Genomic DNA, 19,983 nt, shown 5'->3' on the forward strand with positions numbered 1-19,983 from the left:
TACTTGAAAACAAGATAATTCTCAATGTATCCATCCTGGTAAAATATTTTATAAATAAATAAATGTATACATTTAAAACAATTGAGTGAAATTATTTATAAGTTTGCTGACCTTTTAAAAGAATTATGCAACATACAGACTAGTTTTAGAATGTATATTGTAAATGAAATATATTGCTATCTGCCTGAGTTAGAGCAGATTTAGCTCTTGTAGAATTAGTGAATATTTTGTGTAGCCCCCCACACTACACACAGGTATGGCCCATCACCCATTTGGAGTTCATCTTCATCCCATTGAGGTTGTTTTAGTGCCTGGAGTTCCCCCACTCAGCGTCCTTCCATTCAGTGTGAAACGTTTTGTGAATGGTTTAACGCTAAGTTTCCCCAGCAGCTCACCCCCTCTTTGTTATTAGCCAGAGCTGGTGATTGGCTGAGATTGTCACCAGAAAACTTCCAGCTTGTTACAGCGCCCACTGCAGGTCTGAATTTGTATGACTCGAAGGGAGAGTGTTATCTCTGCCTTAGCTACACCTCCAGCGGGGGCTGCATCGTGAATGGCCAAGGACCCTCATTCAGTGTCAAAAATAGTTTAACATTGAATTGAAGGATAGCCAAAGGGCTCTAAGCACTATTTTCGGCACCAATTCAATGAGAAATCTGTATAATGCCTAGAGCAGGGGTAGGTAACCTTCTGCACTCCAGATGTTCTGGACTACATTTCCCATAATGCTTTACAGCCATAACACTGGCAAAGCATCAGACGAGATTAAGTCCACAACATCTGGAGGGCTGAAGGTTGCCGACCCCTGTCCTAGAGTGTCCCTTTACACAATGACTCGTGGTGCATTAACAACCGAATGTAAGCAAAAACAGAACATTTAATAGAAAAATCCCACTTGGATTAAACTGGAATTTGTTTTTCAGTAAACGCTATCAGCACCTCACTTCAACTCACTGTTTAGCAAATGGTAAATAAGCCTCTATGATGATGAAGCGGCCATTAGATTGGCATAGCCTGTAAGATGTGCCAGAAGTGTAAATCTCATATAAAATATACTGAAGATCTTTCATTTCATCACGTGAGTCGATAACATCCCTCTGGCACAATGACTCTCTCGCAATCTGCATATTCCAAGGACCGAACATCTGTAATCTTCCTGGCTATGCCCCACTCGGCATACATCGTTTTCAATAACTTAACTGCTGTCTGTTTGTTACTTATCGGGATGACTTTAATGAGGTCTAATTATTCCTACAGACCGCTGCTAGAGGGAATCGCTAGGCTCCTTAGACGTGATGCATAGCCTGGCCATGTAGGTCCCAAGGACAGATGGAAAGACCTTGATGTTATGGCAGTACGAAGTACATTACCTTCCGTAGACGCCACAGGGACCTTCAGCAATTACATTTACATACTGTGTTCCCTGCAATATTTACCACCGGTGTGGCATCTATTTTGGGATTAAAGATGCTGAGAGAATGAACTATGGCATTTTTCAAATGCCACATAAACAAGAGGAGGCCCTTTAAAATAAAAGAATAAAAAAAAACTGCTCTAATTTTATAGCCAAGGGTATTTTATAATACAGAAGGTTTAAAAGAGATGGATTGTAGTAGTCTATTTGTGAGATGTTTATTGTAAACTAGCAGCCTCCGAAATCCTTTTCAATCTTCTCCAGCCTGAACCTTACAACACCTGCCCACGCATCACGAATATGGCTCGCAGAGAATACCAATAGCAAAAGCATATGACTACGTTCAATTTAACCCAATGTGTACTAGTCTCTTTTTAAATCTATCTTCAAACCCATTAAACGTTTCTTTCAATCTTCCTTTAACGGGACCTTCCGAGCCCCGAAGTGCATAAGGGTGTCATGCTTGGTTTTTCTTGTGCCGCCGAACCCTGTTGCATTTATTACGCTGGAGAGGACGCATAATAGGACGCGATTTGCTCAGAGAAACAAGACAGCAAAAGCATCACTCTCAGCTTCTCATTTGTTTGCTGAAAAGCATCAATGATAATTGCGCATTCAATAAACGAAAAGCAGGAAGTGATTCTATAATATTTCGTATACACGCTCTTGTGTTTTCATTTAAATTAGACATTTGTTTACATCTTTTTTTTTTTTTCCCCTTTCTTTTAGAGCTTGATAAATCTTCATCGCGTCATGCGTTTAAACCTACAGGATTATTCACTACAAACAAATGTTCCTTGTGTGGATTATCTAAAGTAACCGAGATATAATTCCGAATCAGACATTGTTGACAATATTTGTCTGGACGTGAATGTCAAATCAATTGTTCAAACCATTGTATAGTACCTGACGGAATGCTGAATATATGAATTGTTTGCCTTCTGGCGGCAGGTAAATAGTTAAAAAAACCTTCAGTGGTTCAAGGGTTAAATAATATGGTGTCTGGCTAATTCGCACATTAATTAACTATTGTGCTACTGAAATATTTTAACAAATTAATTGTTGGCTGCTCATGCTAAGAGCAAGTGAATCTGGTTTGTGGTTCTGCCTCCAGGCAAGATCCAGACAGTATAAATACGATGTTTGATAAATATGGGAATTCTGTGCCTTGTATAGGGTATTCACATATGTGAATTAAATCGGACATCGTGTTGTACTGAATAAAATGTGCTCAGATAAAAAAGTTAAAATAATCATATTTCAACTGGATTTGCTTCTAATAAATACGATAACTGCAAAACTGGTAGAGATGTGGTTATTTTAAAGGGACACTATAGGCACCAAAACAACTGTAACTTAATGAAGCAGTTTTGGTGTATAGATCATGCCCCTGCAGTCTCACTGCTCAATTCTCTGCCATGTAGATGTTAAGTCATTTTTGTTTATGTTTATGCAGCCCTAGCTACACCTCCTCGAACTGTGACTGACACAGTCTGCATGAAAATAAAAAAGGTTTACATTTTAATTTGATCTTAACTTGCTTTAGAAGCTTTTATCTCATGAAAATTGAAAATTATACACACAGGAGGCTCATGCAGAGCAGTAGATAAGAGATTCTAAATAGCACAGAAGGTGCAATAAAGGAAGTGTAAACATTAGATCTCACTTACAGGAAGTGTTTAGGAAGGCTGTGTAAGTCACATGCATGAGGGTGTAGTTAGGACTGTATAAACAAAGTGATTTAACTCCTAAATGGCAGGGAATTGAGCAGTGAGACTGCAGGTGCATGATCTATACACAAAAATGCTTCATGAAGCTAATTGGTTTGGTGACTATAGTGTTCTTTTAACTTAATTTAGTTAAACCAGACTATAGTCAATCCACACTGAATAATTGCGTTATCATTTTAAACAAATGCTTACTAACTGTCCTAATGTATTCAGACAGTCCCTACAGTAGAGTATGTGTTCTCCTGGGAGCAATTGTCCCAAATGCTGCCTGTCACTAGTAAATAGGGTTTGTGTTTGGACAATGAATTGGGTTATTGCAATGTGTTAGTGGTATAGGATGTTTTTACATTTTGGCATCATCAATACCAGTTGCTTTTCAAGGCTGGCAGACGTGCAGTCCTTTTGGTAACAACATCTTCATATGTTTTCAATATTAACACTTACCCATTCACAGCTTTAATTACATTTCTGTTGCTTACAATTTAGGAGTAAAAATATTCAATAGCCCCATGCCGAGGTAGAAATAGATGGCAGAGTGTAAATGGACAGAACAAAAAATTATGTTACGTACCTTCATGGCTCACTCTGCATTCTAGGAAACACGTTTTAAAAACAAATCTTATCTTTATATATATTATTTACAATATTTATTTGAAAATTCCAGACAACTGGGTGAGATAGGTCAGTTGGTTTATACACCAACTATAGATTCCCAGCAGGGACAATTCAACTAATATCACTCAGAGATTGATAAAAAGAGGTCCTGGTAAGTATAAATACCTGTGGGTAATACAATAATCAGCGCCTGATTATCTTACAAAATACAAGGGTGTGCACTATAATGCCAATATAAGCTTGTCCAAAAAGGACACACATCCATCTTAAGGAAATTATAGTCATGATTGTATTTATTTATTCTCCAAAATCTCCTTTACCTGACCACTAGCTCTGTACTAGAAAAAACTTTAAAGGGATACTCCAAGCACCATTTGAAGTGGTCATGGTAGCTGGAAGCTATACGTGCAACATTTTGCTATAAAGTTAAAAAATAATATTGTATTTTATGAGTTTTGCGTAGTTTACACTGCTGGTCTGCTTTTTTAATTGAGGAGTAATTAGGAGATAGAGAAGGGCAGGGGGGTGGGGGGAGTGGAGGGAGAGTACATAACCCCATTATGCGGCTCTCCCTAAAAAAAGTGGGAAGGACAAGGCCGATCAGGGTTAATGATCTAATTCTCTGTTATTTACTGCTTACGGTATGATTTTCCTAAGAGTAGAGAAGAACGATTCCACCAGTGGGAGTTGTGGGATCCAGACACTCGCTCGCCGCTCAAAAGCACACTGGTATTCTTTGTTAAGAGAGCCAAAGTGGCTACTAAGTTTTTTAGCCCTATTAAAATTAAGCATTTATGTATTTATAAGTGTGTCACTTTACGTATATGGACTTTTGTTATTGTTGAATTTTAGACTATAAAAGTTGTATCTTTTTCAAAGCACATTAAATAATTTAATTGTTTGATATAAATATATATTAGCATGTTTCCATTATATCACATGTGGGTGATATTTAAGTGTGGATGATACAAACATTTGTATACATATTTCACACATGGTTTCTACTTGTTATTAAGCAATTCCGCACCCCATTATGTTTATTTAGGCCTTGGGGTCTAGATGTTATTTCTCAATTAAATGGTACTTATTTTATTGATCTGCGAAGGATGGAAAGCATGGTTGATCATAACGATAAATTCCATCTATTTTTTGTTATGACTTTCACATTGATCAATATGTCTGAAAAGGGTAAGAACGTTTTGTTGACATGGAAGTTAAAGTTTTACTAGAGAAGATATAAATACGGTTTATGGCTAATGAGATATATGAATTCTCTAGGACGATCAATATATCTACACAAACCATCTCATTGGCTTCAGAGTTGAATCTTGGAACTTACCGGTCTCCCCCCAGATGGGGAGGTATTCATCTTGCTGGATATCCAACATGATCTCTAGCCCATTGCCGGTTCCTCCTTTCATGGTAGTGAGCAGGGGTCTACCATCCTGTCCTGAATTAAACATGTAACATTTCCCATATCGTGTGAACACCTAGAACGAGAGAAATAAATTTTATCAGCTACATCTACGAGAAGATCATATGATATAGAGATACCTAGAACAAGTGCAAGATACTTAAATCTCATCAATGCTGTTCAGAAAATATACTAAGCACAGATATATAAACTATCGCAACAAAGAGTTAGATACTGCCTATCCTGAAGATAATTCTGTTAGTCCGCCATACTTAACTATTCCTCTTAGACTACAAACCTGTATCTTCTGAATTTAGTTTATTTTTTTTAACTTTTACCACAATTTAAGCAACCATAATTTTCTTCATTCAGTATTCCTGAGATGTTAGTGAGATGTGTTTTGCAGAAAATAAGCTGAGGTGTCCTTCTTGGGTACAAAAACGTAATAAATCATGTTTCCACAACTATTACCAGCTTAAGGTGCTCGAGAAGGGGCGTTGTATCATGCTTGGCCTCACCACAATCTTTTTGGTGAATATATATATATATATATATATATATATATATATAAAAAATGTGTTCTTTTGTAAGTACATTGGACAGAAAATGACTGGAAGAAGAAATCAGTTATTGTCTATTCCAGGGACAGTAAAATTGCACTTACGTTCAAAACTCATAATTTACAGTATAACCAAATAATCAATGGCTAGAATTCCAGATTCTTGCTATTTTTATCTATTTAAAAATACACCAAATCCAACCAATGTCTAATTTGCCAAGGGAAAGCATACAAGACACAAATAAGTCCCTATAAAATAATAATTAAAACAATATGTATTCTATTTTTTCTTAATTTTTTTTCCCATTTTATATAGACTTATTGGTGTCTTGCATACTTTCTCTTAGCATATTAGACATTGGTTGTATTCTTTGCATACTTCTGGGTTACCCCCATTTATAAGTCCCTAAGCACGAGGTTAAGTTTTCTTTGAGTAGACTATTTTGTACTATTAAAAACTACACCTTCAATTCCTTTGCAGTAAAGGTTTAGAAGACCATAGTGTGTTACGTTTGTTTCACAATCAGGCACTAGCTTAACCATAAAAATCATAGATGTGTAGGTGACTAGGCCCCCAAGTTCCAGATGACATAGACACTCTGCACCTCCTTATGTACATTGTACACCAGAGTTTCTAGCAGGAGATATTTGCCTGTGGATGGCAGCACACATGTTTTTCCATGCTCCGCGTTGCAGATTTGGTTCTGGGATTTGATATCATATTTTGCCAAGTCTTTTTGTAACAAAAAGGTGCATTATGTCCAGTGGGGGAACATGTGAAAATAAGGTGTGTTTTTTTAAGCAGGGGGAATATGTCTTCTGCTCTCCATTTGGGTATCAAGGAACATTAAAAAAAGACCTACCCATCTGCCCCGGTCCTCACACTATTCTTACATACAGTTAACATCTTTCCTAGCTAGACATCTCAGACCGGGTACCACACACACTCTCTCCACTCTCTCCACAACTACGCTTACGAAATAGGAACAACTGTGCATAAATGAAAAGATGCCACCTTTGTGTAAACCGATCTCCATGTGCTACAAACTTGTCTCAGACCATATCACGTTCTCTAAATCTAAACCTATCTAGACCTATCTTCTCCTGGAGTTACCCCAATCCCTTCCACGACATGAACTCAAGCTGATTATGCATGTAGCACTCACAGCCCAACAAAACATTGCCAGAGGCTGGAAATCAAACACGTGACTCCCTAAAAACCCTTTGTGAGGAACTCGATAAACAAGGCTCCTATGAGCGCCAATTCCCTTATATTTTCCCACAGACAAAACTAATATTGAATGCTTGGTCGACATGGGACACATGGAGATCGGGGGTTAGAGGTGAAGTTTGTAACCAATGTACTATGTAATCTTTGAGACCATACAACGCCTGGTAACTTACTTGTACGACTACTTGACTATCCTAGGCACCTCCTACATAATGCCTAGCTTTCATATTCACATCCATGCCGTACAACTACGTATATATTGTCATTATACCAAATGCGCCTGTACATGCAACACTACCTTAAATGCTTGGATTATGTACCCACTGTTATTGTGCATATGTGACAATTTGTACCTATATGCTTCCCCCCCTTTTCCTTTCTGTACCCCCACCCCCACCTTTTTTGAAAATCAATAAAACTTTTCAAATAAAAAAAAAAGACCTATCCACCTCTATTTTTGGGACTGACAAGAGAGTAGGGTCAGCATACTGGACACGATCAAAAAATGGAATGATAGCAGCCAACCACCACGAGTTGCTCTCTTAGTAAGTAGCCATGGGCTACGGCTTTCTTGGTGCATAAATGACAAAAGGAATTGAAAATGTTGCTCGTGTCTACAGTCTGCAATCTCCACTCTGCTTGCCAGTATGATGATGGTGTCTGTTCAGCATAATGCAATCTGCACTCCACCACTCAGGTACCTGAAATGAATTATCAGAATATTCCCATTGCGGCTTTCTAATTTCCTGCACGGTTTCCCGGGACGGCAAGAGAAAATATACGAGAAGTTTTTTATTGCTACAGACATTTTGTAACAAAATACACAATGTGACAGAAGGAAATTCCGTAGGGCCCTATTCACCTCATCTCCCTCACCTTCCTGATAAGGCATTCCTCCTAAATTACTCCGACTTCAACCTGATTTAAAGGATTAAAAAAAATCCACTATCTGCTTTGCTATTTTTTTTTTTTTTTATTGCAGCCGGGAACAGATAGACATTTCTAACAATAAAAATGTTAAGACGAAAACTGAAAAAGAATGAGATGATATTTGGTGACGAGAGAAGAACGATAAAAATGAAAGAGTGATGGCAATGATACCTTTATCTTTTATCTTTCTTTTTTTTCCCTAGAATTTCCAGTTAAAAGCGTTCTTCTCGTCTATCAACAACAAAGTCATAAAGCCAGTTGAAAGTCAGAATATTTGCAGAGGAAAGAGCACACATAGTAACAAATTGTGGAGCTACATTAAGATGATAAGTTGATAACTTGGCTTAGCCAAGATTACCTCGTAAGTTTCAACCAATACCATATTTACCGTGCATCGCTGCAAGATACAAAACCCTCAAGTGAAATTGTGAGATTCTAGAAAATAGTTCCATATTTTCAAAGAATGTTGGACACACATATATTTCTGTCAAGTTGAACCTTTTCAAGATATTTATGTTGAAATTAAAAGTATTAATCTGCATTTCTTCAGATCATTACCGATCACAAAAAAGTAATTAGGGGACTTTATTCAGTATTATGAAAGGAGTGGCAGAACTGCCCTAAAGACTCTCCTGTCTTTGGTCAGTTTGTTCCACTCTAGTGGACACATAAAGAGAGGGAGAGCTGGGAGGCACAGATTCCTTTTTTGTTAGCTGTGGATGTTTACATACTTAGGGGGCAGTTTCTGGTGGGATTCTAAGCACCATAATTCACAGAAATGCATGATCTCCATGAAATACAGGGGATAATTAATGGTGATGACATAATCATTGTGAATTATGGCTATTTAATACATTTCCTGCCCATTAAAATAACGGAAAATGTAGTGTTTGAATGCGCCGAGGCATGTGTGTGTGTGTGTGTGTGTATGTGTGTACTTGTGCGTTTTTTTATATTGTGTGCAGCACTGTTTATTTCACCTTATTACCGATTTAATCATCAGACTGGCTGTAAACATCATTTTGTATTTGTACACGTATGGCTCTATAAAATAAATAAAACATAAACAAGCATGGTCAGCAGGGCCGGATTAACATAGGGGCTGATGGAGCTGCAGCTCCAGGCCCAGGCCCATGGAATAGGCCCATTGAAAAAAAATAAATAAAAAATAAATTTTTTTTTTTACATTTTTTTTTTTTTTTACACACACACTACTCTTAGGTTTGCCACCTGACTGGTATTTTACTGGCACAGCCGGTATTTGAGACTGCCTGGCCGTGACGGTATTGCAGAAATACTGGCAATACAAATGCAGGTATTTTACTCAGAATAAGTGGAGATTACTCTGCAATACCAGCACCGGCCAGTAGGGGTCACTGTGTGTGGAGAGAGGCAGGGATAGGAAGTTACAGCATATCCCCATAGACATATAATACCTAGACGCCGCATTGACCTCGGGGGGCCATGAAATGCGGGCACCCGGTGTGGTATTATATGTCTATATATTAGGACTTCTGTCCCTATTTTTTTTAATTTACTTTGCCTTAGTGACAAATCTCACTTTAGTAAATAGTGATGTGATTGTTTGATTTCTCCTATTCTCTTTATGCTATCTCCATGCGGACTTCAAAGTGCAAAAGACAGAGCTCACAATAATAAAGAGTTGTAGATATCTACATTTTATTTTGCACTGTTCCAAAATCCATATTAGTTAAAAATAGGTGAAAAGTAAATACATTACAAATCAGGCAAAGATCCAGTCCCAGTTTAAAACATGTATATTAAGATGATAGATTGTGGGGTTAGTTCACTAAACTTATAATTTTAGCAAACCTAAATCCAAATGCAACGCATAGTTTCAATCTGGAAATTCAAATAATTTCAATGTATTGAGTAAACTTGGTCGATAACGTAAATAACCACAGAGGTCTTAAAGCAGCAAATGTCAGTTAATTTTATTTAATATCCCAGGATTAAACATCATGCTACTGGATCTATACACCCTCCAGGTGGATTTTAAGACTAACCATGTTTACTTTCAGGACCTTGCTCTGCAGATCATAGACATATATATCCTATATATGTCTATGCTGCAGATCACACTGTGACCGATCCAAGATGGCGGCCCCGCAGCTCATCAGCGCTAATAGGAAGTAGCAGTCAATGCGGCGTCTAGTATTTTATGTCTATGCATATCCCTGCCTCTCTGTACTACTCACTGATCCGTGGGGACCAGCAACACAGCACAGAGTCCAGAAAGCAGCTCTACAGCTCAGATAAGTGAGGGATGGGGGGGAAAGGCAGCAGGGACACATGGGGACACTGAGACACTAGGGGACACATGTGGACACTGAGACACATGTGGACACTGAGACACATGTGGACACTGAGACACTAGGGAACATATGGGGACACTGAGACACTAGGAGACACATGGGGACACAGACACTAGGAGACACATGGGGACACAGACACTAGGAGACACATGGGGACACAGACACTAGGACACATGGGGACACAGACACTAGGACACATGGGGACACAGACACTGGGAGACCTGGGAACACTGAGACACTTGGGGACACTGAGACACTTGGGGACACTGAGACACTTGGGGACAATGAGACACTTGGGGACACTGAGACACTTGGGGACACTGAGACACATGGGGATGCTGAGACACATGGGGATGCTGAGACACATGGGGACGCTGTTTCTCCCAGTGTCCCCCATCCAGTGTCTCAGTGTCCCCAAGTCTCCCAGTGTCTGTGTCCCATGTCTCTGTGTGCCTAGTGTCACCATGTCTAAGTCCACAACTGTCCCCATGTCTCCCAGTGTCCCCTAGTCTCCCAGTGTCCCCTAGTCTCCCAGTGTCCCCTAGTCTCCCAGTGTCCCCTAGTCTCCCAGTGTCCCTAGTGTCTTAGTGTCCCCAAATGTTTCAATGTCCCCATGTCTCCCAGTGGCTGTGTCCCTAGTGTCTGTGTCCCCATTTCTCCCAGTTTCCCTAAATGTCTGTGTTCCCATGTCTCCCAGTGTCCCCGGGTCTCCCAGTGTCCCCGGGTCTCTCAGTGTCCCCGGGTCTCAGTGTCCCCATGTCTCTCAGTGTCCTAGTGACATGGGGACCCACTGAGAAACTGGGAGAAATTGGGACACTGAGACACTGGGAGACTAGGGGACTGGGCGACATGGGGACACTGACACTGTGATACATAGGGACACTGAGACACTGGGTGACTTGCGAGACTGAGACACTGGGAGCAATCCATCTATACAGCAGAATCAAACTGTGAGTAGTTTGTTGGTGATTTTACAGAATTTTCTCTGATGTCACTCCTTGTGATTATACAAAGGATTAAGGCTGGTATTTTGTTCCAAGAAAGGTGGCAACCTTAACTACTCTTCACATACTCTTGCTTAAAGTAGCACTATAGGGTCAGGAACACAATCATGTATTTCTGACCCTATTATGTTACAAACACCACCCTACCCCCTTCTTGCCTCCCTAAGTATAGTAAAATATAACTTGTATTCAAGTCTGCAGCTGCTAGCTCTGCCTCTGAACTGACTGTCTGCTGACATCATCAGAAGTGGTGGTCTGAGCAAATTACAATACTTCCCCATAGGATTGTCTGAGACTGTCAACTAGGCAGATCAGGGGCAGAGCAAGTCATAGCCCTGGCCAATCAGCATCTCCACATACAGATAAATTTAATCAATGCATCTCTGAGGAAAGTTCAGTGTCTGCATGCCGAGGGTGGAGACACTGAATGGCAGTGCTGCACACTAGGCAGTACTGCCCCAGGAAGCACCTCTAGCAGCCATCTAAGGAGTGGCCAGTGGAGTTATTTTCTCTGAAAAGACAGTGTTTACTGCAAAAGGCCTGAATGGAATGATTCTACTAACCAGAACAAATACAATAAGCTGTAGTTGTTCTGGTGACTATAGTGTCCCTTTAAGTTTGGAAGCTTAAGAGGGATGTGTGGGAACAAAACTTGTGTGGACTGGCTGACAATAAAATTAGTTTAGGTAATGCAGACGTTGGTCTCTCTAACACTGTGGCATGTCCCCATTCATCTACACTCACTACATACACCTTTTATCTGTCTCAGACTATATACCAGGAACTTCTGCCTGCTAGTAAGAAGGTAAGGAGACAAGTGGACCAGCGAGTGCTAGGGGACAGTCCTTAGAAAGCATTGAGTGAGCGCATCATTAGACGCATTTATGTTAAGCTCAGGGTGCTGCCTGCATAGTATGCCCTTAGTTGGACAGCCTGCATGATTGGCGGGCAGCCTGACATGCATTCATGCCAGGCTGTCCTTCAAATTCTTTGGACAGACATGCCCCCTTTTTGGGCATGTTCTCCCCTTTTGGCAGGTCTGGTCACGTGATTCGCACCAGTGGCCACCCTTTTACCCTGCCCATTGACTGCCTGCTTCACTGGACACTGCTGTTAAGGGTTATGGATTTAATTGAAAGATGAAAGATATAAATTAGAGAGAGATTAGCATAGAGTATGTGTTTTCTTATAGCTGCATCCTATGAGTTTCCCTCCAGCACCATCTCCATCAGATACATGACGCTTGGGAGGTATGACTGTTTTAGTGTTTTTGGTCAATAAGATTCCGTAATTAGGCCCATCATAATTGTCAGCACCAGGCCCAGTGTGCTCTTAATCCGGCCCTGATGGTCAGAGAGAGATTAAACAAACTGGTCCATCTTCTCCTTCAATAAATGTCATTTGACTTTCATGGGCTTTCTCGACAGTTGCATTATCAGAGACTCAGGGATTTTATATCCTCATATTTTCTCCAAAATAGTCTTAAAATTGACAATCACATTTATTGTCATTTTGATTTTTGAGGTATTATCAATGCTGGGTAATGAGCTTGAGATCACAAAAGGATTATATAACGATGAAAAGAAACAGTGTAGTCAGAAGTTAAAATTGGATTTTTTTGTAATCATACTATAATTATTATTATAATTACAACTTCCAAAGCTTAGCAGGTGGTTTGAATTCTGCATGTGTTGTGGGAATAGATTCTAATGATATTGCTAGGAAGGGATGACTAGCAAAAAAAATTAAAAGAGTTATAGTCAACTAAGGCTAGAAGTTTGCAGATGGGCATAGGGATCATTTCACCACCTTGCTCCAAAAGGTCCACACTCTCTGCCACCCATAATATACAAACAAGATAGTTCATGAGTAGTGCATCTTTATTAGTTAAAAAATTGTGACATGGCATATAAATAGCAGGCAGACCTTATAAACAACAGGTCATAAAAGAACAATATAATAGGAAATATTGTCCAACCCCCCCAGCCCCCACCCCATGAAAAAAACACCAATGCAAAAAAGTAAGTAAAATAAAAAATGTGCCTGCTAGCAGGTGGTGGGGGAATTTGAAAAGATAGGTTAAATACCTATGAGGGCTCTGTACGCGTTTCATGTCTATCCTGACACTTTATCATCATGGTGATCATAGTGTCTGCCTATACTTTTATCAGCTCACAAATTATGCACAACATAATGTCAATAAATGCCTTGCTCACCAATTTTGAGGCTTCCTACCCTTTTAAGTATGGTTTGATAACTTACCTTGGTCCACTGTTGCCAGCGCCGCATCTGTAACATAATTCAGATTGATCTATAGAACAATGTAGGACAACACTCATTGGTTGAGAGCATCAGCTGCCTCTCTGATACATCAGCCGTACTTTGCTCTACAGAGACATCTGGTTTCTCCTTCTCTAGTAGACTAGATGTGGCTGATGTGGCGCAGGCACCATGGCTGGACTTAAGTAACATGTCGAGCTGTGCTAAAAAAAGTTCTAGGTCTTATAAGAACAGCAATTTAGACACAGAGGTCCAGCTGTGAGGCATTACATGTCGAAACTCTGGGCTAAATCGAACACGTTTTCTGGTGTCCCCAGTGTTGGGACTGTCCCAATGAAGAAACAATTTGGTTGTCTAAAATTTCAGTACAGCGATGCGAGTTTAAACACATTGTTGTGTATTTTCTGCTTGTGTACAAAACACATAGATAATTGAAAATAGGGGAAAAAACCCACACATGACGTAGTTCGAGATTTGGTGGTATTGACCCCTAATATCAGGGAAGTTCATTTTCAGTCATATGTCAGTGATTCTATACTGATTGCATTGTGCACTTTAAAATATTGGATATCAGCTGCTAACCATAAGGGTCGTTTTAAGCCATTTAGGCTTTATTGTTGTTTTTTATACTTGTATATTCTTTGTTGGATTTAATAAATTGTCATTTTCTTCACATTCTGGCTATAATGGTCTTGATTTTTTTGAGACAGGCTAGTATATATCTATACAGATTGTGATCGTGGCACCCTGAATTCTGTTATTGGTTTATCCATAACTATTATTGGCTATTTCTTTGTTTTGGCAGTGAGGAGTGTCTTTCTAATCAGTGGCCCGCCTGCATTTTGTATACTTTTAACTGCCCTATGCACCTGATTTTCTGTTTTTTTGTCTAGCTCCACACAATGATCAATTTCAAAAAGTACTTTCACACAATACACAGGTCTCATATAATACAATATAAAAACATTTAAATACATAAAGGGAATCAACACAGTAAAGGAGGAGACTATATATTTAAAAGAAGAAAAATTACCACAACAATAGGACATATTCTTAAATTAGAGGGGCAAAGGTTTAAAAATAATATCAGGAAGTATTACTTTACAGAGAGGGTAGTGGATGCATGGAATAGCCTTCCAGCTGAAGTGGTAGAGGTTAACACAGTGAGGGAGTTTGAGCATGTGTGGGATAGGCATAAGGCTATCCTAGCTATAAGATAAGGCCAGGGACTAATGAAAGTATTTAGAACATTTGGTAGACTAGAATGGGCCGAATGGTTCTTATCTGCCGTCACATTCTATGTTTCTTTGTTTCAATGCAAACATTCACATCACACAAGACACACACACACATTCATTCAACACACAGGCCTTATATCAAAGAGTTTGTACAACACAACCCAAAAGCCCCTTATTACACAAGATGCAGCACTCGTACCATACATCGAAGGGATTATGTCATTCACTCAAGCAGAGATTGAAAACCTCTTTTTATCTATAATCAGGAGGAAAATAGAAGCAGACCACTCTCGCATTATTACCTGAAACAAACCCTTTGAATCCGTATTATAGTAATTTAAATCAATATAAGCATGGCGTATGGAAGAGCCGAATGGCAGTGAAGTCTCTGGAGTTGTAAGCACATATGTCTCTTTATTTGTTCCCTCATCAAACTGCTGACCTAGACCTCCAGACGATGTTCTAGCAACTAAATCAGGAACATTGTTGCAAGGACTCACCGGTAGAATGTATTTAGTGGAAGTAGTGACTCGATTCTCATCCTAACTGTCCCTAGGCTTGATTCCACGCGATAATAGCTTGTAAATGTTTGCAGCTACAAACTACCAACAAGTTTCCAGAGTCCATACCTGACTTTAATATCTGCATGTTAGTCACATCTGCCTCCACAGATACCGACCACTACTTAGTACTTGCTACTTTGTAAATTGGACAGAAATACATATTTTCCAGTTTAATTTCCATGTTACTCCACCAGGACATAACACGAGGTCTGTCCAAGAAGTATCCAGCCATGTAATATGAAAAAAAGAGACATTTATTGAAATAGATACGAGAAACATTGTACATCGGATAATGAAGCCTCAGTCCCCTTCCAAGTAGGCACCTTGGGACCTCATACAGCTCTCCCAGTATCTCTTCCACGGTTCAAAACACTTTTCAAAATCCTTTGTTGGAATCGCCATCAGCTGCCTCGTCGTATTTACCTTAATTTCATCGACAGTCTGAAATCTCTTCCCTTTCATAGGTGATTTTAGTCTTGGGAAAAGCCAGAAGTCGAAGGGACCCAGTTCTTTCAACAGGTTCTCGACCATCTTCAAAGAGTTTGTGCCACAATTTTATTTGCGCTGCACTCATTGCATCGTCCCTGAAATCCTTCGGAATCATCTGAATAGTGTACGTGGAGGAATGCTCGAGCTTAGCGCAAAATTTGATGCAGATTTGTTGCTCTACTCGCTCAGTCATTTTGAATGTGACAGCGACACATGCCCACTCAATGGTGTCTAGTGCCCCCACTGACTAGTACAGTGAAGTTTGGTTAGTTTAGTTTGGGCAGACTAGATGGGCCGAATGGTTCTTATCTGCCGTCACATTCTATGTTCCTATGTTTCTAAGTCGTCATTATTCACACATGCGTATTCCAGTCCACTCTCCTTGGCTGCCAGGTTTCATCGATGTCACGTAAACTGTTCTTGTTAACAATGTTAACAATGGCTGGACATATATTACCAATGGCTGGACTTTTTCCAGACAGGCTTCATATATAAGGATGACTCAGTCCATGTTCTAATCACCTGCTAGCATTGGAACAAATTTCTCCTAAGTGTTTACTCACTAAACAGTGAATTCTAGTGAACTGGAAACCTAATTGCAATCTTAAGGCAAAAACATAGCTGTTGTAGTTATAATAACAGTGAGTATTTTAACCTATATTTTAAGTTTGAATTTTAACTCACTGCAGTTTTCTGCTTAGTGAACAAACCCCTTGTTTATTCCCTACACCTGACTTAGAGTGTTTTACATGTATTGATTGAAAACAGCATTCACCAAGCTTATAAACAGGCTTTAGAGCTTAAATAAAGAATACATTTATTTTTCTCCTATAAGACGTATTGGGAATTTGCAGTCATTAACTTTCATTAAAGCAATTTTTCAGCAGCTGTTAATTATCAGTGTTTAACAGGTTTTGTTTTCTAGCACGGAAACAGCTGCTAGTGGCTAACTTTTACCCATGTTATAAAATACTGGCTTAACCCCTTAAGGACACATGACGTGTGTGACACGTCATGATTCCCTTTTATTCCAGAAGTTTGGTCCTTAAGGGGTTAAGGCTAGTTAGATCTGCACAGTCAGATATGGCACAGATTGGTGATGTAACAGTTGAAAGGAAATCTGTGCCATCTTGTGTTTGTGTTTCTATATTCACTGCCTAGAATACCTCCCAACAACTGGAGGTATGAGATTGGGATGGGGGGTGGGGTTTGAGAGGGGCGTCTTCAGTAGCATAACCCGTGTCATTGGCAATGTGATATAGCTCTTATACTTCAACCCCAGTCGCAGAGGCTTGACTGGAGTCTCTCTGGAGCACCCGACCAGGCTGCAGCTCTCCTTCCAGGCAAGGATCGTCCCCTCTGCCTATTCTGCAGCAACCATTCTTCCAGGAAGATATCATTTGACAATAAACAATTAAATTAAACACACCTGCACCTATAATGGACGCAGGGTGACTGAAACATAGGAACAGTCCAGGGACCTACATAAAGGGTTCATCTTAATATACCAATGGTGGTGACTACCATCACAGGCGATGTTTATAATAGGGAGCCTTCATGGAATAGGGGCCGACCAGCCCACTGTAGGGGCATATTAGCATTACTGACCAGTCCCCAGCATAAAGAACCATGCATAGAGCCTGTTCACAGCACAAGCTGTAGTTTATTGCTGTCAGAACAGTGGGATAGGACCCCATTTGGACTGTTTCATTGAAATTGGTCTAGTTGGGAGGCCTGCTCACTAGCAATGAACTACAACACCACAGGGCTCGAAGAACATTGCCAACAGAACGGGCTATGCTACAGCTTCTTACCTAGTTCTTTGAATTACAAAACTGTCTTAACAAACAGAGAATATAAAATGTGGGAGCCACTGGGAGATTTAAATTAATCAGATCTACCGTTATTTCTCTGATCAATAATTTTAATCAGATGTTGCTGAGCATTATCTCATTTTTGCTCCATGAAGCGGGTTTTCATAAAATGAGACCTTTCAAACATCCATTTATTTCTGGCTCAGAAAATATTGAATATTTTATTTTTTTCCTCTTTTTGCAAAGCGCAGATGACAGGCCAAGATTTAATACCAAGGTAATCTGGATCAAGAACTAAGAGGAGTAAATTTGTTAACCCATTCCTTCCAAACCCTAAACACAATTTCAGATATTCTTAGTGAAGGATGATCTTTTAATATCCTGTCCAATGTGAAGACAAGATTAAGTTATCTCTTAAAACCAGATATAATCTACTTTTCCCACAGTTCATTTTCCGCCTTATATAGAACCACAGAATTCAGAATTAATCTATATTTGTATCAAAGGCTTTTTTAATCATTCACTTTATTAGACCACATCACCATTGGCTGGAGTAAAACTCAGTCTAGTTTTTCTGTTTGCCATTTCCAACCAAATAGGATAATGTGGGTTGGAAAGACAGGTTGGACAGATGGTTGGACAGATGACATCACAGAGGGAACATCGATAACTATAATTACAAAGAGGAAAATTGCATCATCTTTAAAAACTGTTTCAGCCTTTTGTGAGGAGTTTAGATATTGTGTATAATAATATTTTTACATGTCAACATACACATTTTTCATAGGGATGGCTGAAATAGCATACTTTACCCCTTAAGGACACAGCTTCCGAAGCAAAAGGCCAGCATGACGGAACATTTCCGTCATATGTCCTTAAGGCATTAATAGAAGAAGCAGAGGCAAGCCACTGGCACAATATGGGGGCACCATATGGCTCAAATGATTGAAGGACAGCAGGCCACAGCAGGAGTTAGGCTAGAGCTCGACAAATCCCAGGCGCTAGGTCGACATGGCAACTAGGATTTTTGTCCTGACGCCTGGGATTTGGTGGCCCATGCAGCCCCCGAGGTGGCCGGCTGTCTATTAGTGGAGGCGGGCAGCCGGCAGGCTCATAAAGAGCATGGGCGTGCGTGTGGGCAGGCAGGCGGCCTTGCGAGTGAGAGCGTTGGCGTGCGCACGGACTGGAGGCTCCTGGAGGTTTGAGGCAGACGGGCAGGCGCGTGAGAGAGCTGCTCCTCCCTGCTCTGCTCCCTCGCATGCCCTCCAGTGATGCCGGGAGCCGGAATATGATGTCATTCCGGCCCTGGCATCACTAAACAGCGCTCTATGGAGTAGTGCAGGGAGATGACTGAAGTCCCACTGGACCACAGGGAAAACTGAACCCAGATAGGGAGGCTGGGTAGTCACATAAATGTGTGCAATTATTGCAGTGACTGTGTGTGTGTGTGTGTTTGTGTGTGCGTCAGTGAGTGAGTGAGTGTGTCAGTGAGTTAGAGTGTGTGTCCGTGAGTGTGTCACATATCATGTCACTTACCTGCACTTATGAAACGAATGCCATTGCAGGATTCTGAAAACATTGTCTTTTGTTTTTAACGATGTCTCTAGCGCGTATAAACTATTTTACCTATACACATCATCTATAGCTCACTTTAATTCTTTAATAAACCACTTGACTGTCCCAGAAGGCTAATGTAAAGGAGTTAATCCGTCAAAGCCAATAAAAACTATGCTGGCAAAAGATTTCTGCTTAGGAGAAATAGTGTAATTTTTCTTCAGAAAAAGCAATCATATCAGCATCAGACAGAGAGATCATATTATATAAAGTTATGCTCCACTCGCTGGAAGGTTTCAGACAGGGGGACGAGACGTCTATACTGTGAAGAAAGGCTATTTTATTATAAAAAGATGGTTTTGTCAAAAGGTCATTCCCTTGGGTCTCTGGTAAGAAAACACTTTTTTCAAAAAAAGAACAAAACTAACTTCCTCCTCCTCAAGGCACTTTAAGATTTACTTTCGTTCCAAGACCAGTTTTCTGTGTGATACGTAATCCGCGGTGGATCAAGCTATCAAGCTGAGATACCGAAATTTATAATCTTCCAATCTACTCTTATTTGTTGTATAATTGAACTTTATAGAAGCTGTTTGAATTGCGTTAAAAGTAGACTTGTGCACAAATGTGTTGCAGCTGGCACGAACTAATCAAGGTCCTTTTAATCTATGCCCAAACTGATTGATCTGTCGATTCTTATTCAATTCAGTCGGGCGTAGATTAAAAGGAATTTGATGTATTTTGGACAAGCTGAAATACATTTGTGCACAATTCTAGTTGAATGCATCCTTATGCAGTAATGCTAAAATGTATAT

General features: G+C 39.9%; 1 protein-coding gene across 2 annotated transcripts in view; it reads right to left on the reverse strand.

Annotated features, from left to right (window-relative positions):
- Positions 1–19,983, reverse strand: part of ASIC2 (acid sensing ion channel subunit 2) — a 491,697-nt gene that overhangs the window by 141,229 nt on the left and 330,485 nt on the right. For both annotated transcript variants that reach the window (XM_063459381.1, XM_063459380.1), the window contains exon 2: positions 5,099–5,249. In XM_063459381.1, coding sequence (XP_063315451.1) covers positions 5,099–5,249 — 151 coding nt within the window. The remainder of the gene's footprint in view (positions 1–5,098; positions 5,250–19,983) is intronic.

The sequence above is a fragment of the Pelobates fuscus genome, chromosome 6 (assembly GCF_036172605.1).
Source record: "Pelobates fuscus isolate aPelFus1 chromosome 6, aPelFus1.pri, whole genome shotgun sequence".
NCBI lineage: Eukaryota > Metazoa > Chordata > Amphibia > Anura > Pelobatidae > Pelobates > Pelobates fuscus.